A 26433-nucleotide genomic window follows, 5' to 3' on the forward strand; every position below is an offset into this window, starting at 1 on the left:
GAATAACAATAACCCCTACAACACAATGTGTGTGGACGAGATCGAATGGGCCTTACACTTCAATTCCGGCCCGTTCCTCACAACGGGAACAGAGTATCAATTCACATGTGTGGACACGGATGGGTGGTGCGGACTCTATGTTTTAAAGCTAAGGGTAGTAGAAGCCGCTCCCACCACAACACCTGAGCCCACGACCACGCTGTATCAAACCACTATTCCTAGTTCGCCACCTGAATGTACTACACATGCTGCAGGTCCACCAAGCGGGGTAGTCCTGAGAACAGAGGGAATGCAACTGTATGAAAATGTGCATCATATGATATTACCCGTGATAGTGTACCTGACGGACATAGGGTTACCAGAGAAATCTGACCCTAGAGTACGGGCTCTGTACACCCGAACGCTTAAGATAGTGTTGAAAGAATTCCGCAACGCCTCAGGGCATCCAGATACCGGAACCCTCCGAGAGCGGGAAAGACCCACGGACATAAACGGGGTCTAATTAATGAGGTCTTAACAGGGGTCAATACGGGAACTTCATTTGTAAATGCCCTAGACATACAAGCTATTCAGGAACAATCGGAAAGCCTCAGAGACAGTCAGAAAGCTGCTGCAAAGGCAGACAGACGCAGCCAAAGGGGCTGCTCGGGAAGACGAAGGGGTAGCAGGGAGCTCAATCAAAGGGATTACAGTCCTGGAAGGCATGCTGCCACCATTAACCGCCTGATCAACCGAGAATTCAATGCGGAAAAGGCAGAGGGTCACCATTGGGCAGGTCAGGGAGAGCCTTGACCAGTTGCACCGAGGCGAAGTCATAGGTTGGATCAATAGTACCCACTTGTTCCACCTGGCACAAAACCCAGGGTCGTTAGACGCGTGCACCCTAAAGGGGATGACAAGGGTCTTCCCGGTGACAGGGGGATGCACGGACTCACACTCAGTCCTGGTGGGGATGTTCTTAATGATTCCAGTATTGGCAAAGGGAGAATCTGGACCGTATCCCCAGTTTGAGGTGGAGAACTTGGGGCTGATCCGGGGCGAAAATTACATGCGGTACTACCCAAGGGATCAATATGCAATCAAACTGAACGGAACCATGAGAGGGGTCTCATTAACAGGGTGCCAGAGTAGGAAGCCTAACTATATGTCCACATCCAGTAGGGGGAAGCGAGGATGGGTGCGGATTTAATCAAAACATTGGGTGTGTCTTAGAAATAAGCCCATCAGAATCCGAATATACCCACTCAGCCTACCGCGGAAAAGGGGACTACTGTGTGGTGACCAAACAACTTATGACTATGGTATTTATCAATGTAATATCACTAACCCCAACTTCTGCTCCACCCCGAGGCTACCAGAAACAATCGGACGAGCACGAATTACTTATATCCATGCTCGAGAAACAGTTACGCTGAACCTGATGAAATTAGACAAAACTTTTATGAATATGAAAGTGAACTGGCTGCACCAATACCCCACCTGCCAGAGGACCTGAGAAACATAAAGGATCCTCTGTTGGCAAGCATCAAGCGATATCATGTGCTCAAACAGGAGCTGCGCGAATTAAGCAAGGACATTGCTAAAGACCTTTGCCATACGCCGTGGTATGAGAAGGCATGGAACTGCGGACTAAATGTTAATATCCATCCGTGGATACGTATTATATCACACATATTAGTGGCAGTACAATTAATCTTGGCTCTTGGATATGCTTTTATGTTCTGCTTATCTTGCAGAAGACGCAGGCCAGGCGCCGCGCCCAGCGGATAGTAAAGGTACTTGAGGAAAGGAAGAAGCTGATGGACAGTGGAATTTGACGACTGACATCACGCACCTATTCCTCCCTAACCCATCGGCTGATCACCGAACAGGGGGTGGGACGGATTGGTATAAATTAGTTTAGTGTGGTCTCATGGGCTGGGGTAGCCAAGGACCAAAGGGGGGATTTGTTGTGGCGTTTTTAGAACTCCACATAGTGGCATACAAAGCACCCTTGGGAATAAAGCTCGAATAGTGGCCCAAGCAATATCTACACAGTAACAAGTAACATAGCCAATGGAAATAAAGCAGGTCAGATTAGTCGTAAACAGGATAATGGATTCCACTGATAAAGTAGAATGGAGCAAGTTGTGGTCGCAGCTGAGCTGAGCTAGCTAGTCTGTGCTAGTCCTGTGCCTAGTCTGTGCTAGCGCTTCACCAGGATGTAGGCCGCAGAATGACCTAGAAACCTTTTAAGGAATCCTCGAAATGTCAAGAGGATATGCATTCTTGTATTCTTGGAATAGTATTGACACATGTGTTTGCAGTTTGGGGGCTAAAATACCGAACGCTGCAAATGTTCGGGGAGTCAGTTGGTACACGGACTGAGGGCCCCTCGCTGACTCCCTGATCAGCCATTAGGTTATTGCAATAAATTGTTTGATTCTTTACCCTTGACAGACTGTGTGCGGACTCACTTATTCTAAGTAGGGATTCGCCCACAATAATAAATATGACTGTAGATCATGCAAATGAAGGGGGGGGGGGGGGCGGTGAAAAGAGAATGACTACAGCAATAACATTTTTTAAACAGATCAAGAATCATGAAGTTGATTTGCTGGACCACAGGAAGCCAGAATTGGTGAGAGTTGAACATAGGGGCCGACGAGGATGGTTTCAGATTTTGTCAACGTTGAGCTGTAGAAAGCTTGATTCTTTTAGGAATTGACTGGGAATAGGCTGTTGGGTAGTAAAGCCACAGTTCTGAAATTAATTGTGGTGATAAAGCAATAGCACAGCCCAGGGATCAAATCTAGAATCTTTCTCGTTCGTGTGACTCCACAAAATAACAAGGTGCACATACTACTGAAGCATTTTATAAATTATTTTGCTGGCAGTGAACATCATGGTAGGCATAAATACACACAAATTATAACACTTCTAACTGTACAGTCAAGGGGATCAATTTTTCCCAATGCCGTTTTTTGGCTTATTTCAAGAGTTACGCCAGTTTCTTTGGCCCCGACTACTCAAAAAAAAACTTGGAAGTTTCCCCAAACTATTTTTTTAAATTGGCGCCATGCAGCACGTCCTTTAGCTTCAGGAGGTGGAGCCTAATGTCTGCGCCGAAAAAAGGATGCCCCCCCCCCCCCCCCCTGCGCATGCACAAAAAAAAAAGAGTTTTTTACGTGACTGCTATGGGCGGGCATGCACAGTACACCTTCCGGTCTGCATTCGGCCATTTTGAAAGAGCTAGTTGTGTGTGAAAACTGAGGGAGAACTTTAATTCTCAGTGGGGAAAAAAAATCGATGCAACGCGGCTCAAGGACCAAGAATTTCTCACACAAGGAAGTGGAGGCACTAGTTACTGTAATTGAGGTCAGATGAAACTGAGCTGGACAGCAGCAGAGGTCAAATAAAACTTTCACCAAAAGAAATGAAGAAACTCTGGAACCAACTTTCTCAAGATGACTGTGCAATGGTGACCACCTCGAGGTCTGGAGGCCAGTGCAAAAAATGGCAGGACCTTGGTCAAGTAGTTAGTGCAAGTAATATTTTCATTTATTCATTGGAATTGCAATTGTAAATGTGACCAGCAGTATGTCCAACCCAGCAGAAAGACACCCTCTCTAAAAAGTTATATTTTCATCTTTGCAGAGGAAGGTGGCCCATAACAGAGAGAACTCGAACAGGAGTCCCGGAACATCTGCACCCACTGACACACTTGAAAGACAGGGTCGCTGCTTTGATGGGTCCTGCCTGGAGAAAAACAACCACCACTGCACAAGCTGTGTCCACCCTCGAGTGAGAAGGTAAGTTCAGCAAATTACAGTCTGGTTTTGCTAAAACTCAAGTACTGTGCGGGCTAGCCATGCTTCGGTCATGGGGATGTCTCCGTCAGCTATGCTTTGGTTGATGCAATGTGCTATCATTCATCGTGGTCCTTCAAATAAGCCTGCTGCCTGCGCTGTGTGAGCCTACTCATGCCACCCACCCTGTCCCCTCCTTTGTTGCTAACCATTTGTCTGTTCTGTTATATTTTGCAGAACGTGAGGCCAACCCTGATGAGGCTGAATTCGATGCAGAAGATTCAGATGCAGACGAGCCTGAAGAAGAGAACATCTTCCAATCCCACCTTACAGACCAAGAGCATAGGGGTGACAATGAAGTCCCCACTGTTGTACTCACTCTGGAGGAGGTGCAGGTGCCGCCCGAGCATAGGTGCCAGCCTCTTTCCTGAGTGGTACGAGTGTTGGGACATTCCATGGTTTTGCACAGTTCCAGGCTGTGGGTCCCAGTGGGGTACAGCAAGGCATACCTTGGGCCCCACCATCCGAGGCTGCGGGTCCCAGTGGGATGCAGCGAGGCACACCCAGGGCCCCACCGTCCGACGCTGCAGGGTCCAGTGGGATGCAACGAGCCACAGCCAGGGTGAGGAGGGGAAGGAGAGCTTGACAGCGCTCTCCTGAGGTGCAGGATCTAACAGATGTGGTTCAGATGATGGCAATGAGTGCGGAGAGCACTGACCTTACGCAATCACTCCTGGACACCAGCAGTGGGGTAGGTGATGAGGTATCGGGACTAGCAGGAGAAGTAACAACACTATCATGACAAATGGGAACACTGTCCGGGCACATGAGGGAGGGAATGGCGCAGGTAACTGATACACTGTGGGTGAAGATGAGGGAGGGAATATTGCAGGTAGTTGAGACTCTGCTGGGGTACATGAGGGAGGGAATGTTGGCGTTAGCTGCTGCAATAAGGGAACGCGCTCAGACTGCCACTCCCACTCCAATCCCCAGACCAGCTTCTGAAGAGGCCGAAGCCGGGCCTTCCACATTACTGCCTACCCACTTCCCCCCCATCAAGAAGTGCATATTACCCAAGATGTTCAAAAGAATAAGCATGGTACGAACCCGAGAAATGCTGCGCCACCGCCTGCGGGCAGTGGTGGAGTCACCAAGACCAAGCGCAGCAGGTGATCTTAGAATAAGGTGGAGGAGAGATGGGTGCAGCCTTTTTTTGCTGCTGTTGTTGTTGTTAATTTGAGAACAATTACAACAGTAAGTTTTTGTAAGTGATTTACAAGTTTGAAAGTTTGTAAGTGATCATAAAGTTTTTCAGTGATCTTAACTGAAAACTTTAAAGTTCGATGCAAGAATATTTTTTATTAAAGTTAAGTACAAACAAGTGTTAAACTTTTGAATAAAATATATTTTAAATTATAACTGAATCATTTCCACTATTTTTTCCATTATTAACACAACTTTATTAACTAAAGAAGAATCATTTACATTATTTGTTGCATTAACACAACACAACATTGCGGAACAGGTCCAAACAATAAGCACGGTCCATTTGGAATAGTTGCTGCTGAGCCTTCAGGCAGCAAAGCGTTCACGGATGAGCTGCTGGCGCAAGGCTCGAGCAATTGTTAAAGGGGTACGACGGCCCGCCCTCCTCCGCCGTCGTGCTCCGGGTTCAGGTAGTTGTATGGCTTCCTCGTCCTCTGTATCTTCCTTCTCATCATCAGCCACTCTCACCTCAGGTGGGTCTTCTACTACCAGCTGCTGCTGCCTCATGATGGTTAAGTTGTGCAGCATGTAGCACACAACAGTGAACTGACCGACAATCTCAGGTGAGTATTGCAAATAGCCTCCGGAATGGTCCAAGCATCAGAAACGTTGCTCCAAGATGCCAAGTATGCCACACGTCACAATATGCGACATGTTCTATTCCAGGTCAGTTTCCATTGGGGTTACGCGGAAGGACATCATGAGCCAAGTGGCGAGGCCGTACCATCCTTTGTCTCCCAGCAGCCAGCTTTGCCATTCTGGCTGCTGATGAAACATGGCAGATATAGCACCCTCACGTAGGATGAAAGCATCATGGGTGCTCCCAAGGTATCTCGCATCAACTAACATGATGCGATGCATGCCGTCACAGACGAGCTGCACATTCACGGAGTGGAAGTCTTTTCTGTTCCTGTACATCTCGGAATCCTCCAAAGGCGATGTGGGTACAATCAATGCAGCCCTGTATCTATGGGAAGCCAGTAATCCTGGAGAAGTCCACAGCCCTGTCACGCATTGCCTGGGCAGTCATGGGGAACTTTATGTAGTCATTCCTCCAGACATATAGTGCAGCAGTCACCTGCCGAATGCAGATATGTGTTGCATGTTGAAAAGTGGCGCACATTTCCCCAGTTGTGGCCTGGAATGATCCAAATGCATAAAATGAAAATGTAGCTGTAACCTTCACTTCAACTGACAAAGCAGTCCTCCTGACACTTCTAGGGTGCAGGTCTGCTTTTATTAACTCACAGATCTTGATTACAACTACTTTGCAGAAACGCAGCCTTCTCACAGTCTGCATCACTCAGGTGCAGGTATGAATACCTATCTCGATATACCCGATGTGGGTAAGGCCTCCTGGCCATCCTCAGGCGTTGATGTCTAATCAATCTTCTCTTCCGCAGCACCATCATGCAGAAGCCTTGCACGAGGTATGGCATTGTCAATATTTCCCCTATAATTTAATTGTCGCTTTGCAAGAAGCTCAAAACAGTAGGAGAAAAGACAGCACTCACTCCTACTTTCTTCTCTCCCCAAGGTCGACGCCCTAGTATGGACCACACCCTGGTCTCATCATCTACGCATGTGCAATAAGCTGGCTTAGACCGGGAAGCTAGGCATTCAGTAAAGAAACAAAGTCGAATGCCATTCTTTAATTTTTGATTTTTTTTCAAAGTACCACCCCACCACTGACGGAACATCTCCTCACCAGGCTCTAGGGTTGGCCGGCAGAATCGCTCCCTCGCCCGGACACAGGGGCTCGGCGTCCACCACCACCCCTGGGCTTCTTTTGAAACTGCTGAATAACCTAAGGGTTCTCATTCCTTCAGTTCAGCTTCCACGCACCCCCACTCCCCCGGGCTTCTTTTGAAGCCGAGCCCCAAGCCCGTGGTCGGGGCGAGGGAGCGATTCTGCCGGTCGATGCTCCGACCCTCGAGCCCGGTGAGGGGACGTCTGGTGGTGGCGTGGTACTTTGAATAAAAATCTAAAATTAAAGAATTGCATTTGATTTCCATTTTCTCCCTTTTGACTTAAAAAACATCAAGCTTCATGATGCATATTCTTTGCCTTCTTGGCTCCTTCCAAAACTTCGCCTAAAAACAATGGTGGCTTTCTGCGCCGATTTTTTAATGTGTGCTAGTTTTTCTTAAGTGCCAAGTAGATTTTTTGGGAGTGGTTACATATGCCATCCTAGGAAAAATGTAAGTTGGCCAAACTTGTTTAAATGTGAAAAACTGCCGCAGACATCAGGTTACGCAAAAGAAACGAACCTAAAAAAATCGTAACTAACTGACTTACTTGCAGAAACTTTGGGGAAACTGGGAGATTTGAATTTATGCCAAAAGAAGCAGCGCACGACAAAAAAATGGCACAGATAACTGGGGAAAATTGAGCCAAGGTCTTTTGCACAGCATAATAAATGACCATACTGAGCTCATAATAAGCTGTTAACATCTCATTGCTAAGCTAATGAGGTTACAAAGGTACCATCTTTGAACTTGACAGTTGCATTAAACTGACAGCATACAAGCACAAATTTAAATAACATTTTATTTTGACTGAATTTTACTCATTAATTTATTTATAGAGTAGGATTTATGCCTGAAGTGAAAGATTAGAATTACTGCCAGTCTTGATGAAAAGCAAACACAAAAGTGTAGGTGAATGTGTTGTAACACAAAATAAAACCAAACAAATATGAAAAGATATATTTTATTGAAAGTTGTAAACTGACTTTGATGTTTAATTCGATTCTCTTTAAACTTATATTATATGTCAAAAGACAAACACAAACATTGAACAAGGATTAATTTTACAGCTTCCTTAAAAAAATAAAGGTGCTTGGCCTGTCCTAATTCACACTTGGTCATTTTAAGTAAAGAACTGACATCAGAATTTTCTAAATATTTAAAGTTTGCTGTTACATATGAAAAGTCTAACTATAAAGAACAGACGACTAATTTAACATCAGTGTAACAAAACTTCTGTATTTACAAAATAGCATTACTATTATGTCCAGGAAAGAAGGGGGGGTGGGGGAGGTAAATTGGTCTTCGGCAGTGGCACAAAATGAGCTATAGAAGTTCCACTGACTTCAGTGGAAAAGAAAATTGGTGAGATGCAAAATGGGCTGCCGATTCACTATCGTCATTTTGTGCCACTGCCAAAGACCAATTTCACCCACAAGGTGACTGTTCTGAACAAGTCGATCAGCATACACAAACAATTGTTGTACATGACTCAATTTTTTTTATCCCAATAGTTAAGAAAAGGCAAATTCAGCCTATATAATGACTAAATTCAGTGCATCTTTTTTCATTTAAGTTTAATAGTAGATATCAGTGAAGGAGAGTATTCCTGAATAGCAAGCATGAAGAATAGAAGCAGCAAGTGAAAACAGCTTTGTATTTTATATTTAATTCTAAATGTCCAAATAATAATATTTTGGTTAAAATGTCCATTGGCAGAACAGACATGATGCTGAACAGGCCAAGGTTCATTATCATAATGACCACTAACTGATACTATTCCTAAAGTAGCACAGCTATGTTCTTACTATATAGATCTGAACAGCATAAGCTGTATTATCACCCTAAATGCAGTTCAATGTTTGGAAATTTTCACACCCTATTCTAATCATTTCCTCAATGAGAACGCTACTGGATTGTTGTTATCATGCAATTGAGGTACTTCAGAAAGCTTGCAACACACCTAATAGCGGGGTCTGTATACAAAATCTTGAGAGTCTTGTGGAGGTAACTGTGGTGGGAACTGAGAATTTGGCATGCGAGGAGGAGGAGCATTTGTAAAACAAGAGAAAGGAGAATTTGGAAAGCAAGTAGGACGCCCCACATTAGATTCTGACCAGCCTGTGCTCATTGGGTGAGGAGGAGGGGGAGGAGGAGGAGGAGGAGGAGGTAGGAAAGGAGGCATATCATTTGACATTGGAGGCCAAAATGAAGGAGAATAAGAACAAGACATCATTGGATTGGACATCACTGGCGGTGAATGTATCATGTAAGGTGGATGAAATCCTGGAGGTCTAAATGGCAGCCTCTGGTTAAATGGTGGACCAAAGGTTCCCCTTGGCTGAGCAAATTCACGACCTGTTGGGTTGTCAAACCTGACTGAAGAATAGGGACTAAATCCTCGGCCATGACTGTGCTGAAATCCGCTTCCATACATTGAATAAACTTGTTTTTGCTGTTGTGCTTGTCCATCTTCTTTTCCACCTAAAGATATACGAATTAGATAGTTTCAACCAACATTATATATGTGATCAATTATAGCATGATGATTTTGTTAAATCAGAGAAAAGCATATTATAAACATTAGTCAACAGTGAATAGTGACATGACAATATTCAAATCTAGTTTAGGAAACAATAATAATTTTAAATAGTTTAGAATAAAACATCCCCAAAGACCTCTAAACTATCTCAGAACGTTGAACTCCACATGAAGCCATTGCAGAGAGTACTATTGTGTAGGAGACCAAAAACTCTTTTCTATATATTCTATGATTTTTTGCCGAGGAAAGAGAGGTGGAGAGGTAGAGGGGTTTAGGCAAGGAACTCGTGAGCATGAAGTCTAGACACCTGAAGGCACAGCCACCCAAGGCAGGGCAAAAAGGGGAGAATGCACAAGAGGCCAGAATCAGAGTATTCTTGAAGGGGAGTGTACTGCTGGAGAATGTTGCAGAGGTAAGGAGGGGCAAGGCCATGAACGGATTTAAACACGATCAGAATTTTAAATGTCATTGTCTGAGAGCCAATCTAGGTTAGTGAGCACAGGGGGTAATGGGTGAGTGCAGGATATAAGAACATAAGAATTAGGAACAGGAGTAGGCCATCTAGCCCCTCGAGCCTGCTCCGCCATTCAATAAGATCATGGCTGATCTGGTCGTGGACTCAGCTCCACTTACCCGCCCTCTCCCCGTAACCCTTAATTCCCTTATTGGTTAAAAATCTATCTATCTTTGACTTGAAAACATTCAATGAGCTAGCCTCAACTGCTTCCTTGGGCAGAGAATTCTACAGATTCACAACCCTCTGGGAGAAGAAATTCCTTCTCAACTCGGTTTTAAATTGGCTCCCCCGTATTTTGAGGCTGTGCCCCCTAGTTCTAGTCTCCCGCACCAATGGAAACAACCTCTCTGCCTCTATCTTGTCTATCCCTTTCATGATTTTAAATGTTTCTATAAGATCACCCCTCATCCTTCTGAACTCCAAGGAGTAAAGACCCAGTCTACTCAATCTATCATCATAAGGTAACCCCCTCATTTCTGGAATCAGCCTAGTGAATCGTCTCTGTACCCCTTCCAAAGCTAGTATATCCTTCCTTAAGTAAGGTGACCAAAACTGCACGCAGTACTCCAGGTTCGGCCTTACCAATACCTTATACAGTTGCAGCAAGACCTCCCTGCTTTTGTACTCCATCCCTTTCGCAATGAAGGCCAACATTCCATTTGCCTTCCTGATTAGCTGCTGCACCTGCAAACTAAACTTTTGGGATTCATGCACAAGGATCCCCAGGTCCCTCTGCACCACAGCATGTTGTAATTTCTCCCCATTCAAATAATATCCCCTTTTACTGTTTTTTTTCCCCCAAGGTGGATGACCTCACACTTTTCGACATTGTATTCCATCTGCCAAACCTTAGCCCATTCGCTTAACCTATCCAAATCTCCTTGCAGCCTCTCTGAGTCCTCTACACAACCCGCTTTCCCACTAATCTTAGTGCCATCTGCAAATTTTGTTGCACTACACTCTGTCCCCTCTTCTAGGTCATCTATGTATATTGTAAACAGTTGTGGTCCCAGCACTGATCCCTGTGGCACACCACTAACCACTGATTTCCAACCGGAAAAGGACCCATTTATCCCGACTCTCTGCTTTCTGTTCGCCAGCCAATTCTCTATCCATGCTAATACATTTCCTCTGACTCCGCGTACCTTTATCTTCTGCAGTAACCTTTTGTGTGGCACCTTATCAAATGCCTTTTGGAAATCTAATTACACCACATCCATCGGTACACCTCTATCCACCATGCTCGTTATATCCTCAAAGAATTCCAGTAAGTTAGTTAAACATGATTTCCCTTTCATGAATCGATGCTGCGTCTGCTTGATTGCACTATTCCTATCCAGATGTCCCGCTATTTCTTCCTTAATGATAGTTTCAAGCATTTTCCCCACTACAGATGTTAAACTAACCGGCCTATAGTTACCTGCTTTTTGCCTGCCCCCTTTTTTAAACAGAGGCGTTACATTAGCTGCTCTCCAATCCGCTGGTACCTCCCCAGAGTCCAGAGAATTTTGGTAGATTATAACGAATGCATCTGCTATAACTTCCACCATCTCTTTTAATACCCTGGGATGCATTTCATCAGGACCAGGGGACTTGTCTACCTTCAGTCCCATTAGCCTGTCCAGCACTACCCCCCTAGTGATAATGATTGTCTCAAGGTCCTCCCTTCCCACATTCCTGTGGCCTGCAAATTTTGGCATGCAAATTTTGGCATGGTTTTTGTGTCTTCCACTGTGAAGATGGAAGCAAAATAATTGTTTAAGGTCTCAGCCATTTCCACATTTCCTATTATTAAATCCCCCTTTTCATCTTCTAAGGGACCAACATTTACTTTAGTCACTCTTTTCCGTTTTATATATCTGTAAAAGCTTTTACTATCTGTTTTTATGTTTTGCGCAAGTTTACCTTCGTAATCTATCTTCCCTTTCTTTACTGCTTTTTTAGTAATTCTTTGCTGTTGCTTAAAATTTTCCCAATCCTCTAGTTTCCCACTAACCTTGGCCACCTTATACGCATTGGTCTTTGATTTGATACTTTCCTTTATTTCCTTGGTTATCCACGGCTGGTTATCCCTTCTCTTGCCGCCCTTTTTCACTGGAATATATTTTTGTTGCGCACTATGAAAGAGCTCCTTAAAAGTCCTCCACCATTCCTCAATTGTGCCACCGTTTAGTCCTTGTTTCAAGTCTACTTTAGCCAACTCTGCCCTCATCCCACTGTAGTCCCCTTTGTTTAAGCATAGTACGCTCGTTTCTGACACAACTTCCTCATCCTCAATCTGTATTACAAATTCAACCATATTGTGATCACTCATTCCGAGAGGATCTTTTACGAGGAGATCGTTTATTTTTCCTGTCTCGTTACACAGGACCAGATCCAAGATGGCTTTCTCCCTTGTAGGCTTTGTTACATACTGTTCTAAGAAACAATCCCGTATGCATTCTATGAATTCCTCCTCCAGGCTACCCCCTGCGATTTGATTTGACCAATCGATATGTAGGTTAAAATCCCCCATGATTACTGCCGTTCCTTTTTCACATGCCTCCCTTATTCCCTTGATTATTGCCCGCCCCACCGTGAAGTTATTATTTGGGGGCCTATAAACTACGCCGACCAGTGACTTTTTCCACTTACTATCTCTAATCTCCACCCACAATGATTCAACATTTTGTTCATTGGAGCCAATATCATTCCTCACAACTGCCCTGATATCATCCTTTATTAACAGAGCTACCCCACCTCCTTTCCCTTCTTGCCTATCTTTCTGAATCGTCAGATACCCCTGTATGTTTAATTCCCAGTCTTGGCCCCACTGCAACCACGTTTCTGTAATGGCCACCAAATCATACCCATTCGTAATGATTTGTGCCATCAACTCATTTACTTTATTTCTAATGCTGCGTGCATTTAGGTAGAGTGTTTTCATCCTAGTTTTTAAACCATGATTTTTAGTTTTTACCCCTCCTGCAGCCCTTTTATATTCAGTGGCCCTTTTTGTTTCTTGCCTTTGGTTTCTCTGCCCTCCACTTTTACTCATCTCTTTTCTGTCTTTTGTTTTTGTCTCCTTTTTGTTTCCCTCGGTCTCCCTGTATTGGTTCCCATCCCCCTGCCATATTAGTTTAACTCCTCACCAACAGCACTAGCAAACACTCCCCCTAGGACATTGGTTCCGTTCCTGCCCAAGTGCAGACCGTCCAGTTTGTACTGGTCCCACCTCCCCCAGAACCTGTTCCAATGCCCCACGAATTTGAATCCCTCCCTGCTGCACCACTGCTCAAGCCACGTATTCATCTGTGCTATCCTGCGATTCCTACTCTGACTAGCACGAGGCACTGGTAGCAATCCCGAGATTACTACTTTTGAGGTCCTACTTTTTAATTTAACTCCTAGCTCCTTAAATTCGTCTCGTAAGACCTCATCCCTTTTTTTACCTATGTAAAAAATGATACAGTCAACAGAGTTCTAGATGAACTGAAGTTTACAGAAGGTTGAGGATAGGAGGCTGGCCAGGAAAGCATTGAAGTATTAACTCTGGAGTTGATAAGAGCATGGATGAAGAGTTTCAGTGGAAGATAATCTCATGGAGGGGTAGAGGTGTGCAAGGCTAGAGGTGGAAGTTGGCAGTCTTTGTGATGGAGGGGTTATGGGGTGGAAGGCAGGCAAGCACCCAAGGTAACACCTACATGGTGCACTGGATTAGGTTAAAAGTTCAAGAATCAGACATTCGCACCTAACAGAAGCATAGTGGTAAGTAGTAGACATGCAAACACAGTATGGGTTATAAATACCATTTAGATAGAATTAGTTCTTGGGGTAAATTGGACCTTGTGGAACCTATTTTCCAGAAGCAGAATTGGACCGTGGATAGGTCCAATTTAGGGGGCCACCCTATGCACCTGAAATCTGATGCCAAATTGATTTGGGAGCAGAAGAAGTGTTCCTGGCGGCCATCTAAAATATGCTAATTAGGGGCCTAAAGTCTGTTGTCGGACTCAAACTAGAAATCGGTTTTGCCATGAATGCAGGTGGTGTTCAGGACTACCTGGTTGATTTGCAACCCAAGTAAAAAGGAAATACATACCTTAATGTGGAGCCAAGAGAAGAAGGAGTGCTCCCTCTGACTCCACATTAATGAAGTGGGTTGCTACCGGCCACGACTCGAGCCACTCCCTCCGCCTCTTCCCCGCCAATTGCTACCCCGCTCTCCCAGACTTGCCATACGAGCTTAGCCAGCTAATCATGCACCCGCACAACCCCACCCATGACTGCTCGGCTCCAAGATCGTTACTGATGCCCACATGGTATGAATGGAGTTATGTGCGTTGCTGCACAAATAAGGATTTGTAAATGATGCCATGTCTGTGGTGTGACGGGGAAAAATGAAATCAGGAGTGTTCATGCAGCACCCAGATGTGGTGGTCAAGAGACGGTCTCTCAGATTGGCACAAATGTCTCTTGCAGTTGGCAATGGATTTCATACTGCATTCTCTTCAGCTGTTGCTGCTCCTCAGGCTGATTTGTCTGCTACCCTTGTGTGGCTTTCAACTCAGGTAGACTCTTTGTATGACAAAATTGTGCTGCAGGCAGCACACTTGATCAACTATATTGGAGCTTTCCAGGAATCTGAAATATGACTTCAACATCCCAACCGTGTGTTCTAAGAAGACTCTAATGGATTGACAGGGTATGATAGCATAGTGGTTGTGTTACTGGACTAGTAATTCAGAGGCCTAGATTACTGATCCACCACATTACCTGAGGAACTAAACTCAGTTAATTAAACACATATGGAATAAAAAGCTAGTATCAGCAATGGTGACCATGAAACTATCGGATCGTTGGAAAAACCCATCTGGATCACTAATGTCCTTTAGGGAGGGAAATCTGCCCCCTTACCTGGACTGGCCTATATGTGACTCCGGACTCACCAGTGGTTGACTCTTAACTGCCTTCTGAAATGGCCAAGCAAGCCACTCAGTTGTACTAACCTGCTACGAATAACAATAACAAAAATACCGACGGACAACGGCACATCCAAATCAGTCAACCCTGTAAAGTCCTCCTCACTAACATCTAGCCACTTGTGCGAAAATTGGGAGTGCTGTCCTACAGACCAGTCAAGCGATAGCCTGACATAGTCGTATTCATAGAATCATACCTTTCTGCCAATATCCCAGACTCCTGCATCACCATCCCTAGGTATGTCCTGTTCCACCAGCAGGTCAGACCCATCCGAGGTGGCAGCACAATGGTATACTGTATACAGGGAGTGGATCTGGGAGTCCTTAACATCGCCTCCGGATCCCATGAAGTCTCATGGCTTCAGGTCAAGCATGGGAAAGGAAATCCCCTGCTGATTACCACCTACTGCCCTCCCTCAGCTAATGAATCAATACTCCTCCATGTTGAACACAACTTGGAAGAAGCACTGAGGGTAGCAAGGGCACAGAATGTACTCTGGGTGGGAGACTTCAATGTTCATCACCAAGAGTGGCTCGGTAGCACCACTACTGACCAAGCCCTGAATGGGCCTGCGAAAGGTGGTGATAGAACATGCACGAGAGCAAAACCTACTTGACCTCGTCCTCTCCAATCTACCTGTCACAGATGCATCTGTCCAGTATTGGCAGCGGTGACCTTGTGGAGCTGAGGTCCCGTCTTCACACTGAGGACACCCTCCACATCGTGTTGTGTGTCACTACCACCGTGCTAAATTAGATGGATTCAGAACAGATCTAACAGCTCAAAACTATGTGTCCATGATGTGCTGTGGGCCATCAGCTACAGCAGAATTGTATTCCAACACAATATATAAGCTCATGGCCCAGCATATCCATCACTCTACCATTACCATCAAGCCAGGGGACCAACCCTGGTTTAATGAGGAGTGCAGAAGAGCATGCCAGAAGCAGCACCAGGCGTAGCTAAAAATGAGGTGCCAACCTGGGGAAGCTGCAAATTGGGACTACATGCATACTAAACAGTGGAAGCAGCATGCTATTTTCAGAGCTAAGCGCTCCCACAATCAACAGATCAGATCAAAGTTCTGCAGTCTTGCCACATCCAGGCGTGAATGATGGTAGACAATTCATCATCATAGGCAATCCCTCGGAATCGCGGAAGACTTGCTTCCACTCTTAGAATGAGTCCTTAGCTGGCTGAACAGTCCAATACGAGAGCCACAGTCCCTGCCACAGGTGGGATAGACAGTCGTTGAGGGGAAGGGAGGGTGGGACAGGTTTGCTGTGCGTTCCTTCCACTGCCTGTGCTTGTTTTCTACATGCACTCGGCGATGAGACTAGAGGCGCTCAACGCCCTCCCGGATGCACTTCCTCCACTCAGGGCGGTCTTTGGCCAGGGACTCCCAGGTGTCGGTGGGGATGCCGTACTTTATCAGGGAGGCTTTGAGGGTGTCCTTGTTACGTTTCCTCTGAACACCCTTGGCTCGTTTGCCATGAAGGAGTTCCGAATAGAGCGCTTGCTTTGGGAGTTTCGTGTCTGGCATGCGGACAATCTGGCCTGCCCAGTGGAGCTGATTAAGTGTGGTCAGCGCTTCAATGCTGGGGATGTTGGCCTGGTCGAGGACGCTAATGTTGGTGTGCCTGTCCTCCCAGAGGATTTGTAGGATCTTGCGGAGGCATCATTGATGGTATTTCTCCAGCGACTTGAGGTGTCTACTGCACATGGTCCATGCCTCTGAGCCATACAGGAGGATGGGTATTACTACAGCCCTGTAGACCATGAGCTTGGTGGTAGATTTGAGGGCCTGGTCTTCGAACACTCTTTTCCTCAGATGGCCGAAGGCTGCGCTGGCGCACTGGAGATGGTGTTGAATCTCCTCATCAATGTTGGCTTTTGTTGATAAGAGGCTCCCGAGGTATGGGAAATGGTCCACGTTGTCCAGGGCCGCGCCGTGGATGACGACGACTGGAGGGCAGTGCTGTGCGGTGAGGACAGGCTGGTGGAGGACATTTGTCTTACGGGTGTTTAGCGTAAGGCTCATGCTTTCGTATGCCTCAGTAAATATGACGACTATATCCTGGAGTTCAGCCTCTGAATGTCCGCAGGCATCGTCCGCATACTGTAGCTCGACGACAGAGGTTGGGGTGGTCTTGGACCTGGCCTTGAGGCGGCGAAGGTTAAACAGCTTCTCACTGGTTCTGTAGTTTAGTTCCACTCCAGCAGGGAGCTTGTTGACTGAGGTGGAGCATGGCAGCGAGGAAGATTGCCCTTCACAATTAAACAACTAATGGGAGGAGAAGGCTCCATGAATATCCCCATCCTCAATGATGGCGGAGCCCAGCACGTGAGTGCAAAAAACAAGGCTGATGCAGTTGCAACCACTTTCAGCTAGAATGATCCATCTCGGTCTCCTCCTGAAGTCTCCACCATCACAAAAGCCAGCCGTCAGACAATTTGATTCACTCCACATGATAAAGAAATGGTTGAGCGCACTGGATATATCAATAGCTATGGGCCCCGACAACATCCCAGCTGTCATCCGGAAGACTTGTGCTCCAGAACTAACCGTGTCAAGCTGTTCAAGTAAAGCTACATCACTGGCATCTACCTGAATGTAGAAAACAGCCCAGGTACATCGTGTCCACAAAAAGCAGGACCCAGTTCAATCTGGCCAATTATCGCCCTATCAGTCTACTCTCAATCAGAAAGGTGATGGAAGGTATCGTCGACAGTGCTATCAAGTGGCACTTACTCACCAATAACCTGCTCACCGATGCTCAGTTTGGGTTCCGACAGGACCACTTGGTTCCAGACCTCATTACTGCCTTGGTCCAAACATGGACAAAAGAGCTGAGTTCCAGAGTTCCAGAGGTGAGGAGAGTGTGGCTGCCTTTGACATCAAGACAGCATTTGACCGAGTGTGGCATCAAGAAGCCCTCGTAAAATTGAAGTCAATGGGAATCAGGGGGGGGGGGGAGGGGGGAGGGGGAGGGGGAGGGGGAACTCTCCACTGACTGGAGTCATACCTAGCACAAAGGAAGATGGTTATGGTTGTTGGAGGTTAATCATCTCAGCCCCAGGTCATCGCTGCAGGAGTTCCTCAGGGCAGTGTCCTAGGCCCAACCATCTTCAGTTGCTTCATCAATGACCTTCCCTCCATCATAATGTTAGAAGTGGGGATGTTTGCTGATTACTGCACAGTGTTCAGTTCTATTCACAACTCCTCAGATAATAAAGTAGTCCCATGCCTGCATGCAGCAAGACCTGGACGACATTCAAGCTTGGGCACAAATGTGGCAAGTAATATTCGTGCCACACAAGTGTCAGGCAATGACTAACTCCAACAAGCAAGAGTCTAACCATCACCCCATGACATTCAATGGTATAACCATCGCCTAATCCCCCGCCATCAGAAACTTCACTGGACCAGTCACATAAATGTTGTGGCTATAACAGTTCAGAGGCTGGGTATTCTGCGGCGAGTGTCTCACCTCCTGACTCCCCAAAACCTTTCCACCATCTACAAGGCTGCCTGCTTGATTGGCTCCCCATCCATTCCTTTACACAGTCATTCCCTCTGGCACACGGTGGCTGCAGTGTGTACCATCTACAAGATGCATTGCAGCAACTTGTTGAGGCTTCTTCGACAGCACCTTCCAAACCCACGACCTCTACCATCTGGAAGGACAAGGGTAGCAGGTGCATGGGAACATCACCGCCTCCAAATTCCCCTCCAAGTCACATACCATCCGGACGTGGAAATATATCGTCGTTCCTTTATCGTCACTGGGTCAAAAACCTGGAACTCGCTCCATAACAGCACTATGGGAGTATCTTCACCTCATGGATTGCAGCGGTTCAAGGCAGCGGCTCACCACCACCTTCTCAAAGGCAATTAGGGATGGGCAATTAATGCTGGCCTCACCAGTGACGCCCACATCCCAGGAACGAATTTTAAAAAAGATTTAGAAGACTGGCTCCAGTTACATGGATAGACTGGAGAAGCTGGGTTTGTTCTCCTTAGAGCAGAGAAGGCCAAGAGATTTATAGAGGTATTTAAAATCATTCGGGTTCAGATAGAATAAATAAAGAGAAATTGTTTCAATGACTGAAGGGTCGATAACCATTGGGCACAAATTTAAGGTGATTGGCAAAAGAACCAGTGGCTACATGAGGAAGATTATTTTAATGCAACGTGTGGTTAAGATTTGGAATGCACTGCCTGAGAAGGTGGTCGATACAGAATCAATAGTAGCTTTCAAAAGTATTTTGAATAAATCTGCAGGAGACAAAAATCGCAAGAATATGGGGAAAGAGCCAGGGAGTGGGAATAACTGGATTGCTCTTCGAAAGACTCGATGAGCCAAAAAGCCCCCTTCTGTGTCGTACTATTCTTTGATATCTATCTAATTTTCATTTGACTTAATTAATACTATCTGCTTCCGCCATCTCCCCAGAAAGTCTGTTTCATAGATTATAATAATGTTTCGACAGATTACTTTTGAATTACAGCAACCCCCGCCCACCCCCACCCCTCCATTTGCAGGCTGTATCCTCTGGCTCTACTGTTCTGCACAAGGTGAGACAGTGTGTCATAGGCTACCTTATCTAGTCACTTTGGAATCCTAAAAGCAGCAATCATATCACCTCTCAACCTTCCCTTTCCCACGTGACAACATGCCAAATTACATAATCATTCCCCATAATCCAATCCCTCCATCCCCATAATCATTCTGTTTGCTCTCTTCTGTATCCTTACAATAGCTGAAATATTATTTTTGTACCTTAGCGACCAGAACTGTAGACAGAATTCTAAGTGCAGTAAGTGCAGTCAGATCGATGATTTATAAAGTAGCAGGATTATTTCACTATTTTGGCTCAATATTGATCTTTTAATATATCTCAACTTCTGATCTGCTTTAATCGCTGCCATCAAGCATTGCAATACTTTTAATTTATTATAATTCAGGACCCTCAAATCTCTTTCATTTCCATGCACATTATTTTCATTCCATTTAAGTAATAGTCCCTTCCAGGATTTTTTGTCTCCAGGTGAAGCACTTTGCATTTCTCTAAATTGAATTTCATCTGCCACTTGTCTGCCCAATTCCCAAGTATATTCAAATCCTCCTATAGCTTATCCTGTTCAGCTTTGGAGTCTACCACCTTCATTAGCTTTGTATCATCTTCAAATTTAGCTACTGTGCTTGTGACTCCTAGCTCCAGATCATTTATGAAGCTGTTAAACAAAACAGATCCCTGTGGGACTCCACTGGTAACATTCTACGAGGCTGATGACAATCATTTATGATTGTATTTCTGTGCAGATGCTTCATGATCTTATCTTTAATAAGGGTTTCCAGAACTTCACTCACAAAGGATGTCAAACTCACTGGTCTGTTGTTTCCATAGTCACTATTGCTACTTTTTCTAAAATTGGAGTAGCATCTGCCTTTCTCTTGTCCCCAGGCACCTTTCCAATATTCAGTAATTAGTGGAAGATTTGTACCAGACTTCCTGCAATTTCCTCCCTTATTTCCTTATGGATCCTCAGATATATCTTATCCGTACCCTGAGATTTAGTCACCTTATGTTTGTACAGCTTTTCGACAACCATGCTGATAGTAATGTGAATAGCGTCACAATTTACCTCTGCAACAACTTGTAGTTCCATTTCTAGGTCAAAAAGGTTACTCGTCTCCCAGTTTCTCCATCACATCTATTCCGACGATGCTACCCTCCGTACCTGCGCTTCCGATATGTCTTCATTTTCCTCAACTGAGAATTCACCTCCACCATAGTTGATAGTGCCCTTGACTGTGTCCGACCCATTTCCCCCACATCTGCCCTCACCCCTTCTGCTCCCTACAAGAAGCACGATAGGGTTCCCCTTGTCCTCAAGTTGCACCCCACCAGCATCCATTCAATGGATCATCCTCCACCATTTTTGCCACCACCAAACATATCTTGCCCTCTCTACCTCTTTCAGAATTCCAAAGGGAATGTTCCCTCTGCGAAACCCTGGTCCACTTTTCCATCATCTGCTCCCCTTCCCACGGCACTTTCCCACGCAATCATTTCCCCTCCTCTCTTCCCTCTGCCCAGGGCCCCAAACTTCCCTTCTAGATGAAACAGCAATTTACTTGTACTTTTAATTTAATATGCTGTAGTCGCTGCACTCCCCTACATTGGGGAGACCAAACAGTTTTGGTGATCACTTTGCCGAACACCTCCATTCAGCCCACAAGTGTAACTGAGATATTCTGGTCGCTTGCCATTTTTATTCACCGTCGCACTCCCACTGATCCTCTGTCCTCCTATACTGTTCCAAGGAAGCTCAATGGAAGATTGAGTAACATCTCATCTTTCCATTAGGTGCTTTACAACCTTCCACACTCAACATTGAGTTCAGATCATAACCACTGCTCCCATTTTTTTTCCCCCAGGCGGCAGGTGCTGCTACTGATTCTGATGCTGCCATCTACATCTCTCCTAGATCCATCTTTTGTTTCTTTACTTGTCCTATTACCACCCCTTTTGCCTTACACCATCATCTCTTGTCATTTAATCACTCCTGCCTTCCACCTCATTGTAGACCTTCACTTTTATTCTTTCCACCCCCTCCTTTCCCTGCCTTTGCACTTACTTAAGACCGGTAACATTTTCTAGTTTTGCCGAAAGGTCACCGACGCAAAACATTAACTCTGCTTCCTCTCTCCACAGATGCTGCTTGACCTGTTATTTCCAGCATTTTCTGTTTATACTTCAGCTTTCCAGCATCCGCAGTACTTTGCTTTCATATTTATTTTTCTGGGTCCAGTTTGCAGAGAATTCTATCTGTAAAGCGAATTATCGAATCTCCGAATATCACAACTTATCTGCAACTCTCTCTCTCAATCCCTCCCTGCCTGACAAGCTGCTGCATTGTCTCAGTGCATGGCACATCTTTGCCTGTCGCAGAGGAGAGAAACCATTTCAGAGCATCAGGGATGACCACTTCCTGCCCCACTACCTGACCACAACTGAGAATCATACAGCACAGAAGGAAGCCACTCAGCTCATCGTGCCCACTCATTGAAAGAGCTATCCAATTCGGCCCACTCCCCTGCTCGTTCCTCACAGCACTGTCAATTTTCCCCCTTCAAGTATTTATCCAATTCCCTTTTGAGTTATTACTGAATAAGCTTCCAACATCCTTTCAGGCAGTGCATTCCAGGTCATAACAAATTTGCTGAGTCAAATATTTTTTCCTCACATCAACTCTGGTTCTTTTGCCAATTACCTTACATCTGTGTCCTCTGGTTACTGACCCGTCTACTACTGGAAACAGATTCTCCTTATTGACTCTTCATGATTTTGAACACCTTTAGCAAATCTCCTCTTAACCTTTTTGCTCTATGGAGAACAACCTCCGTTTTTCTGGTCTCTCCATGTAACTGAAGTCTTACATCCCTGGTACCATTCTAGTAAATGGCACTTTTATATATAAATATATATATAAATATTAGAAAAGGGGATAGACCCAGAGGACTGGCAGATAGCTAATGTTATATCTATATTTAAAAAGGAAGACGGAACAAGTCCAGTTCTATCAAGTTAGCTTAAAATTGGTGGTAGGAAAAATAGTGGAATCTTTACTGGAAGATACATAAAAAAACATCTGGAAAGCAAAAAGATAATAAAGAGTATTCAGCACAGATTTCAAAATGGGCGGTCATGCTTCACCAACCTTATTGAATTCTTTAAAGAAGTAACAGAAAGGATAAAGCAAGGCAATGCAGTTGACGCAATGAGCCCAAGTTTCCGATTTCCGCTAGAACGGCGCACCTCCAAGAGGCCCGCCTATTTTTTAGAACTCAAAAAGCACCTAAAACTTACCTCGCGATTCTCCGATATCTATACACCCGTTTCCAGCTCAGTGCGGTGCAGCAGGACCTGCTGGGATGGAGTAAACGGCGTTTTGAGAAAGCACTGCCAGCGGGGGGCGGGGCTAGGGCCCAGCATCAGTTTGAGTGCCAGCAGCGTTGCGCATGCCCGTTGGAGCAACAGCACACAAACCCTCCCAGTGATTTTCAGGCCGGCCCTATCCCCTGGCCGAGCGGCCGAAAGATCGCAGCTCGGTTTGCTGCGGCTGGGCTCTGTGGACGTCGCCCTCCCTCCCGGTGATTTTCAGGCCGCCCCATCCCCTGGCCGAACACCTCCCCGATGGCGGGGCCCGCCCAAACTACTCCCCGGTGGCGGGCCCCCCTGAACACCTCCTCGGTGGCGGGGCCCGTCCGACCAGCACCTTTTCGGTGGTGAGGCCCGCCCCAACTCCTCCCCAGTGGCGGGCCCCCGGTGCTCCCGAACGGATAGGTGCTGCAGTAGGTGAGTATAAGCTTTTAATTTTTTATTTATTGATTGATTTTTTTTTTGGATTAATTTATTGGTTGATTTATTGCTAATTTATTATTGATGATGGTTCTTTATTGGTAAAAGTGAAGTATTTAATGCTTTGTAAAATCCCCTAACTTCCCTTCCCCCCATCTCTGATTACCTGCGCCTAATTCTAAAGTGTATGCAAGGTTTTTCTGAGCGTACAAAAGTCAACACTTATTCCGTTCTAAGTTAGTTTGGAGTAACTTTTCGCTGTCTAAACTTGCAAAACAGGCGTAAGTGACTGGTAACGTCCCCTTTTGAAAAAAAAACTGAAATAAAACAAAACTAAACTAACTCACTAGAACTAGAGCAAACTAAATGCCGAGAATTGCGATTTCTAAGATACTCCAAACTATACTGGTTGCTCAAAAAAAAAATAGGAGCCTCGTGACTAAAGCCAGAATATGGGAAGTCAGCGGACATGTAGCATACTGGATAGCAAGGCTACAAAACAGAAAACAGTGTAGGGGTTAAGGGCAGCTAATCAGACTGGCAAAAGGTGGGAAGTGGCGTTCCACAAGGATTGGTGCTGGAACCACTGTTGTTCACCATTTACATAAATGATTGAGACAGGAATTGGAAGTACAATTTCAAAATTTGTGGATGACACCAAATTGAGTGGTATGGTTAATACTTAGGAAGACTGCGACAAAATACAACTTGCAGAATGGGTGTGTGATTGGCAAATTAATTTCAATATAGATAACTGTGAGGTATTAGATTTTGGTAGAAAACATAAGGAGGGCTTCACACTGCTTGGATAATAAGTCTAAATGGGGTAGAGGAACAGAGGGATCTGAGGGGTAGAGATACATAGATCACTAAAAGTAACTATGCAGGTTAATAAGGCCATAAAAAAAAGGCAAAACCAAGAACAGGGGTGAATTTCTAGAGGGATAGAATTATCCTCGCCCAAACACTTCCTCCGCGACAGGGCCAGCCTGCACAAACACCACCTTTTCAGTGGGGCCCCACCTAATCAGCTCCTGGGCGGCAGGGCCCGAACAGCTTCTCCACGGCGGGGCCTGCCCAAACCACCTTGTCCACGGCGGGGCCCACCCGAACAGCTCCTGGGCGGGGCCCCACCCAATGACCTCATCGACAGGCCCGAACAGCTCCTCGCCCCCCACTTTCTGACATTCCGAAATCCGGAAATACTCGAACCTGGGCTCGGGTATTTCCGGATTCATGACGGCCTCGTTTCCGGATTCTCGACGCTGCACCTGTACCACCACTCTCTGCTATTGGTCCCTTAGCCAATTTTGTATCCACACAGCCTCTGCCCCCTCAATCCCGTGGGCTTCAATTTTGCTAACATGCGTATTATACGGTAGTTTATCAAACGTGTTTTGAGAGCCCAGTTACACAACATGAAACACGCTACCCTCACTGTTACTTCGTAAAGAACTCAATCAAGTTAGTCAAACATGATTTGCCTCTAACAAATCTGTGCAGGTTTTCATTTAGTAACCCATATAGTTTCATGTACTAATTAACTTTGTCCCCGATTATTGTCTGTAAAATATTCCCCACCAATGTTAGGCTAACTTGGCCGATAGTTACCTGGTTTATCTCTCTCCCCTTTTTTAAAAAACGGGTGCAACATTTGCAATCCTCCGCTCCTCTGACACCACACTTATTTCTAAGGATGATTGAAAGATTGCGACCAGAGCCTCCGCAATTTCAACCCTTACTTCCCTCAGCAACTTGGGATGCATCCTATCTGGACCGGGTGACTTTTCTACTTTGAGCATTCCCAACCATTTTAAAACCTCTATCTAATTTTATCCTATTCAATTTCTCTATTTCCTCCTCTACTACAACATTAGCTGCGTCCTCTTTTTTTAGTGAAGACAGATGCAAAGCACTGACTTAGTAGCCCAGCCATGCTCTCTGCCTCCACAAGATGATCTCCTTTTTGATACCTTCCTTTATTTATCTTTTTACATTTATAAAAGACTATTGGGTTCCCTTTTATGTTACTCGCTAATCATACACTCTCTTTGCCTCTCATTTCCTTTTTCAGTTCTCCTCTGTACTTTGTTTTTAGCTTGGTTCTCTACTGAATTATGAGCCTGACATTTTTCAGAAGGCTTCTTTTTTTGTTTCATTTGGGTACAATTTTCCCCAATGCCGTTTTTTGGCGTATTTGAAGAGTTACGCCCGTTTTTTTGGGGCCCGACTACGCCAAAAAAAAAACGTTAAAGTTTCTCCATTCTCATGTTTGAAATTGGCGCCGCGCAGCCTGTCCTTTAGCTTTGGGGGGTGAAGCCCAAGGTCTGCGCCGAAAAAAAGGAGGCCCCCGCTTCTGCACATGCGCGGAAAAAAAAGACTTTTTTTAAGTGACTGGTATGGGCGCGTATGCCCAGTACACCTTCCGACCTGCGTTCAGCCATTTTTGAAGAGCCAGTTGTGTGTGAGAATTTTTACTCTGAGTGGAAAAAATCAGAGTTGCAATATACAACGCGGCTCAAGGACCAAGAATCTCTCACAGGATGAAGTGGAGACCCTGGTTACTGTAATTGAGGCCAGATGGCACGAGCTGGTCAGCAGCAGAGGTCAAATAAAAGTTTCACCAAAAGAAATGAAGAAACGCTGGAACCAACTTTCACAAGACTACTGTGCAATGGTGACCACCCAGAGATCCGGAGGCCAGGGCAAAAAGTGGCAGGACCTTGGTCAAGTAGTTAGTGTAAGTAATATTTTCATTTATTCACTGGAATTGCAATTGTAAATGTGACCAGCAGTATGTTCCACCCAGCAGAAACATAGAAAATAGGTGCAGGAGTAGGCCATGCGACCCTTCGAGCCTGCACTACCATTCAATATGATCATGGCTGATCATTCAATATGATCATGGCAGAAAGACACACTCTCTTAAAAAGTAATATTTTCATCTTTGCAGAGGACGGTGGCCCACAACGAGAGAGAGAACTTGAACAGGAGGGCCGGCAAATCCGCATCCCCTGAAACCCATGGAAGAGAAGGTCGCTGCTTTGATGGGTCCTGCCTGGAGAAAAGCAATTACCATTGCACAAGCTGGGCCCACACTCGAAGGAGAGGGTAAGTCCTGCAAATTCCAGTCTGGCTTTGCTAAATGTTAAGTATTGCGTGAACTAGCCATGCTTCGGTTCATGGGGATATCGCTGTCAGCTACGCTTCGGTTGATGCAATGTGCTATCATTCATCGTG

At 45.4% G+C, this 26433-nt stretch overlaps 1 protein-coding gene across 3 annotated transcripts in view; it reads right to left on the bottom strand.

Moving 5' to 3' along the window:
• Nucleotides 1-7793: 7793 nt before the first annotated feature.
• The window catches only part of naf1 (nuclear assembly factor 1 homolog (S. cerevisiae)), a 348207-nt gene continuing 329567 nt past the window's right edge, over nt 7794-26433 (bottom strand). For all 3 annotated transcript variants that reach the window (XM_070865108.1, XM_070865118.1, XM_070865127.1), the window contains exon 9: nt 7794-9286. In XM_070865108.1, coding sequence (XP_070721209.1) covers nt 8766-9286 — 521 coding nt within the window. In that variant the 3' untranslated portion in view covers nt 7794-8765. The remainder of the gene's footprint in view (nt 9287-26433) is intronic.

This window comes from Pristiophorus japonicus, chromosome 2 (genome assembly GCF_044704955.1).
Source record: "Pristiophorus japonicus isolate sPriJap1 chromosome 2, sPriJap1.hap1, whole genome shotgun sequence".
NCBI lineage: Eukaryota > Metazoa > Chordata > Chondrichthyes > Pristiophoridae > Pristiophorus > Pristiophorus japonicus.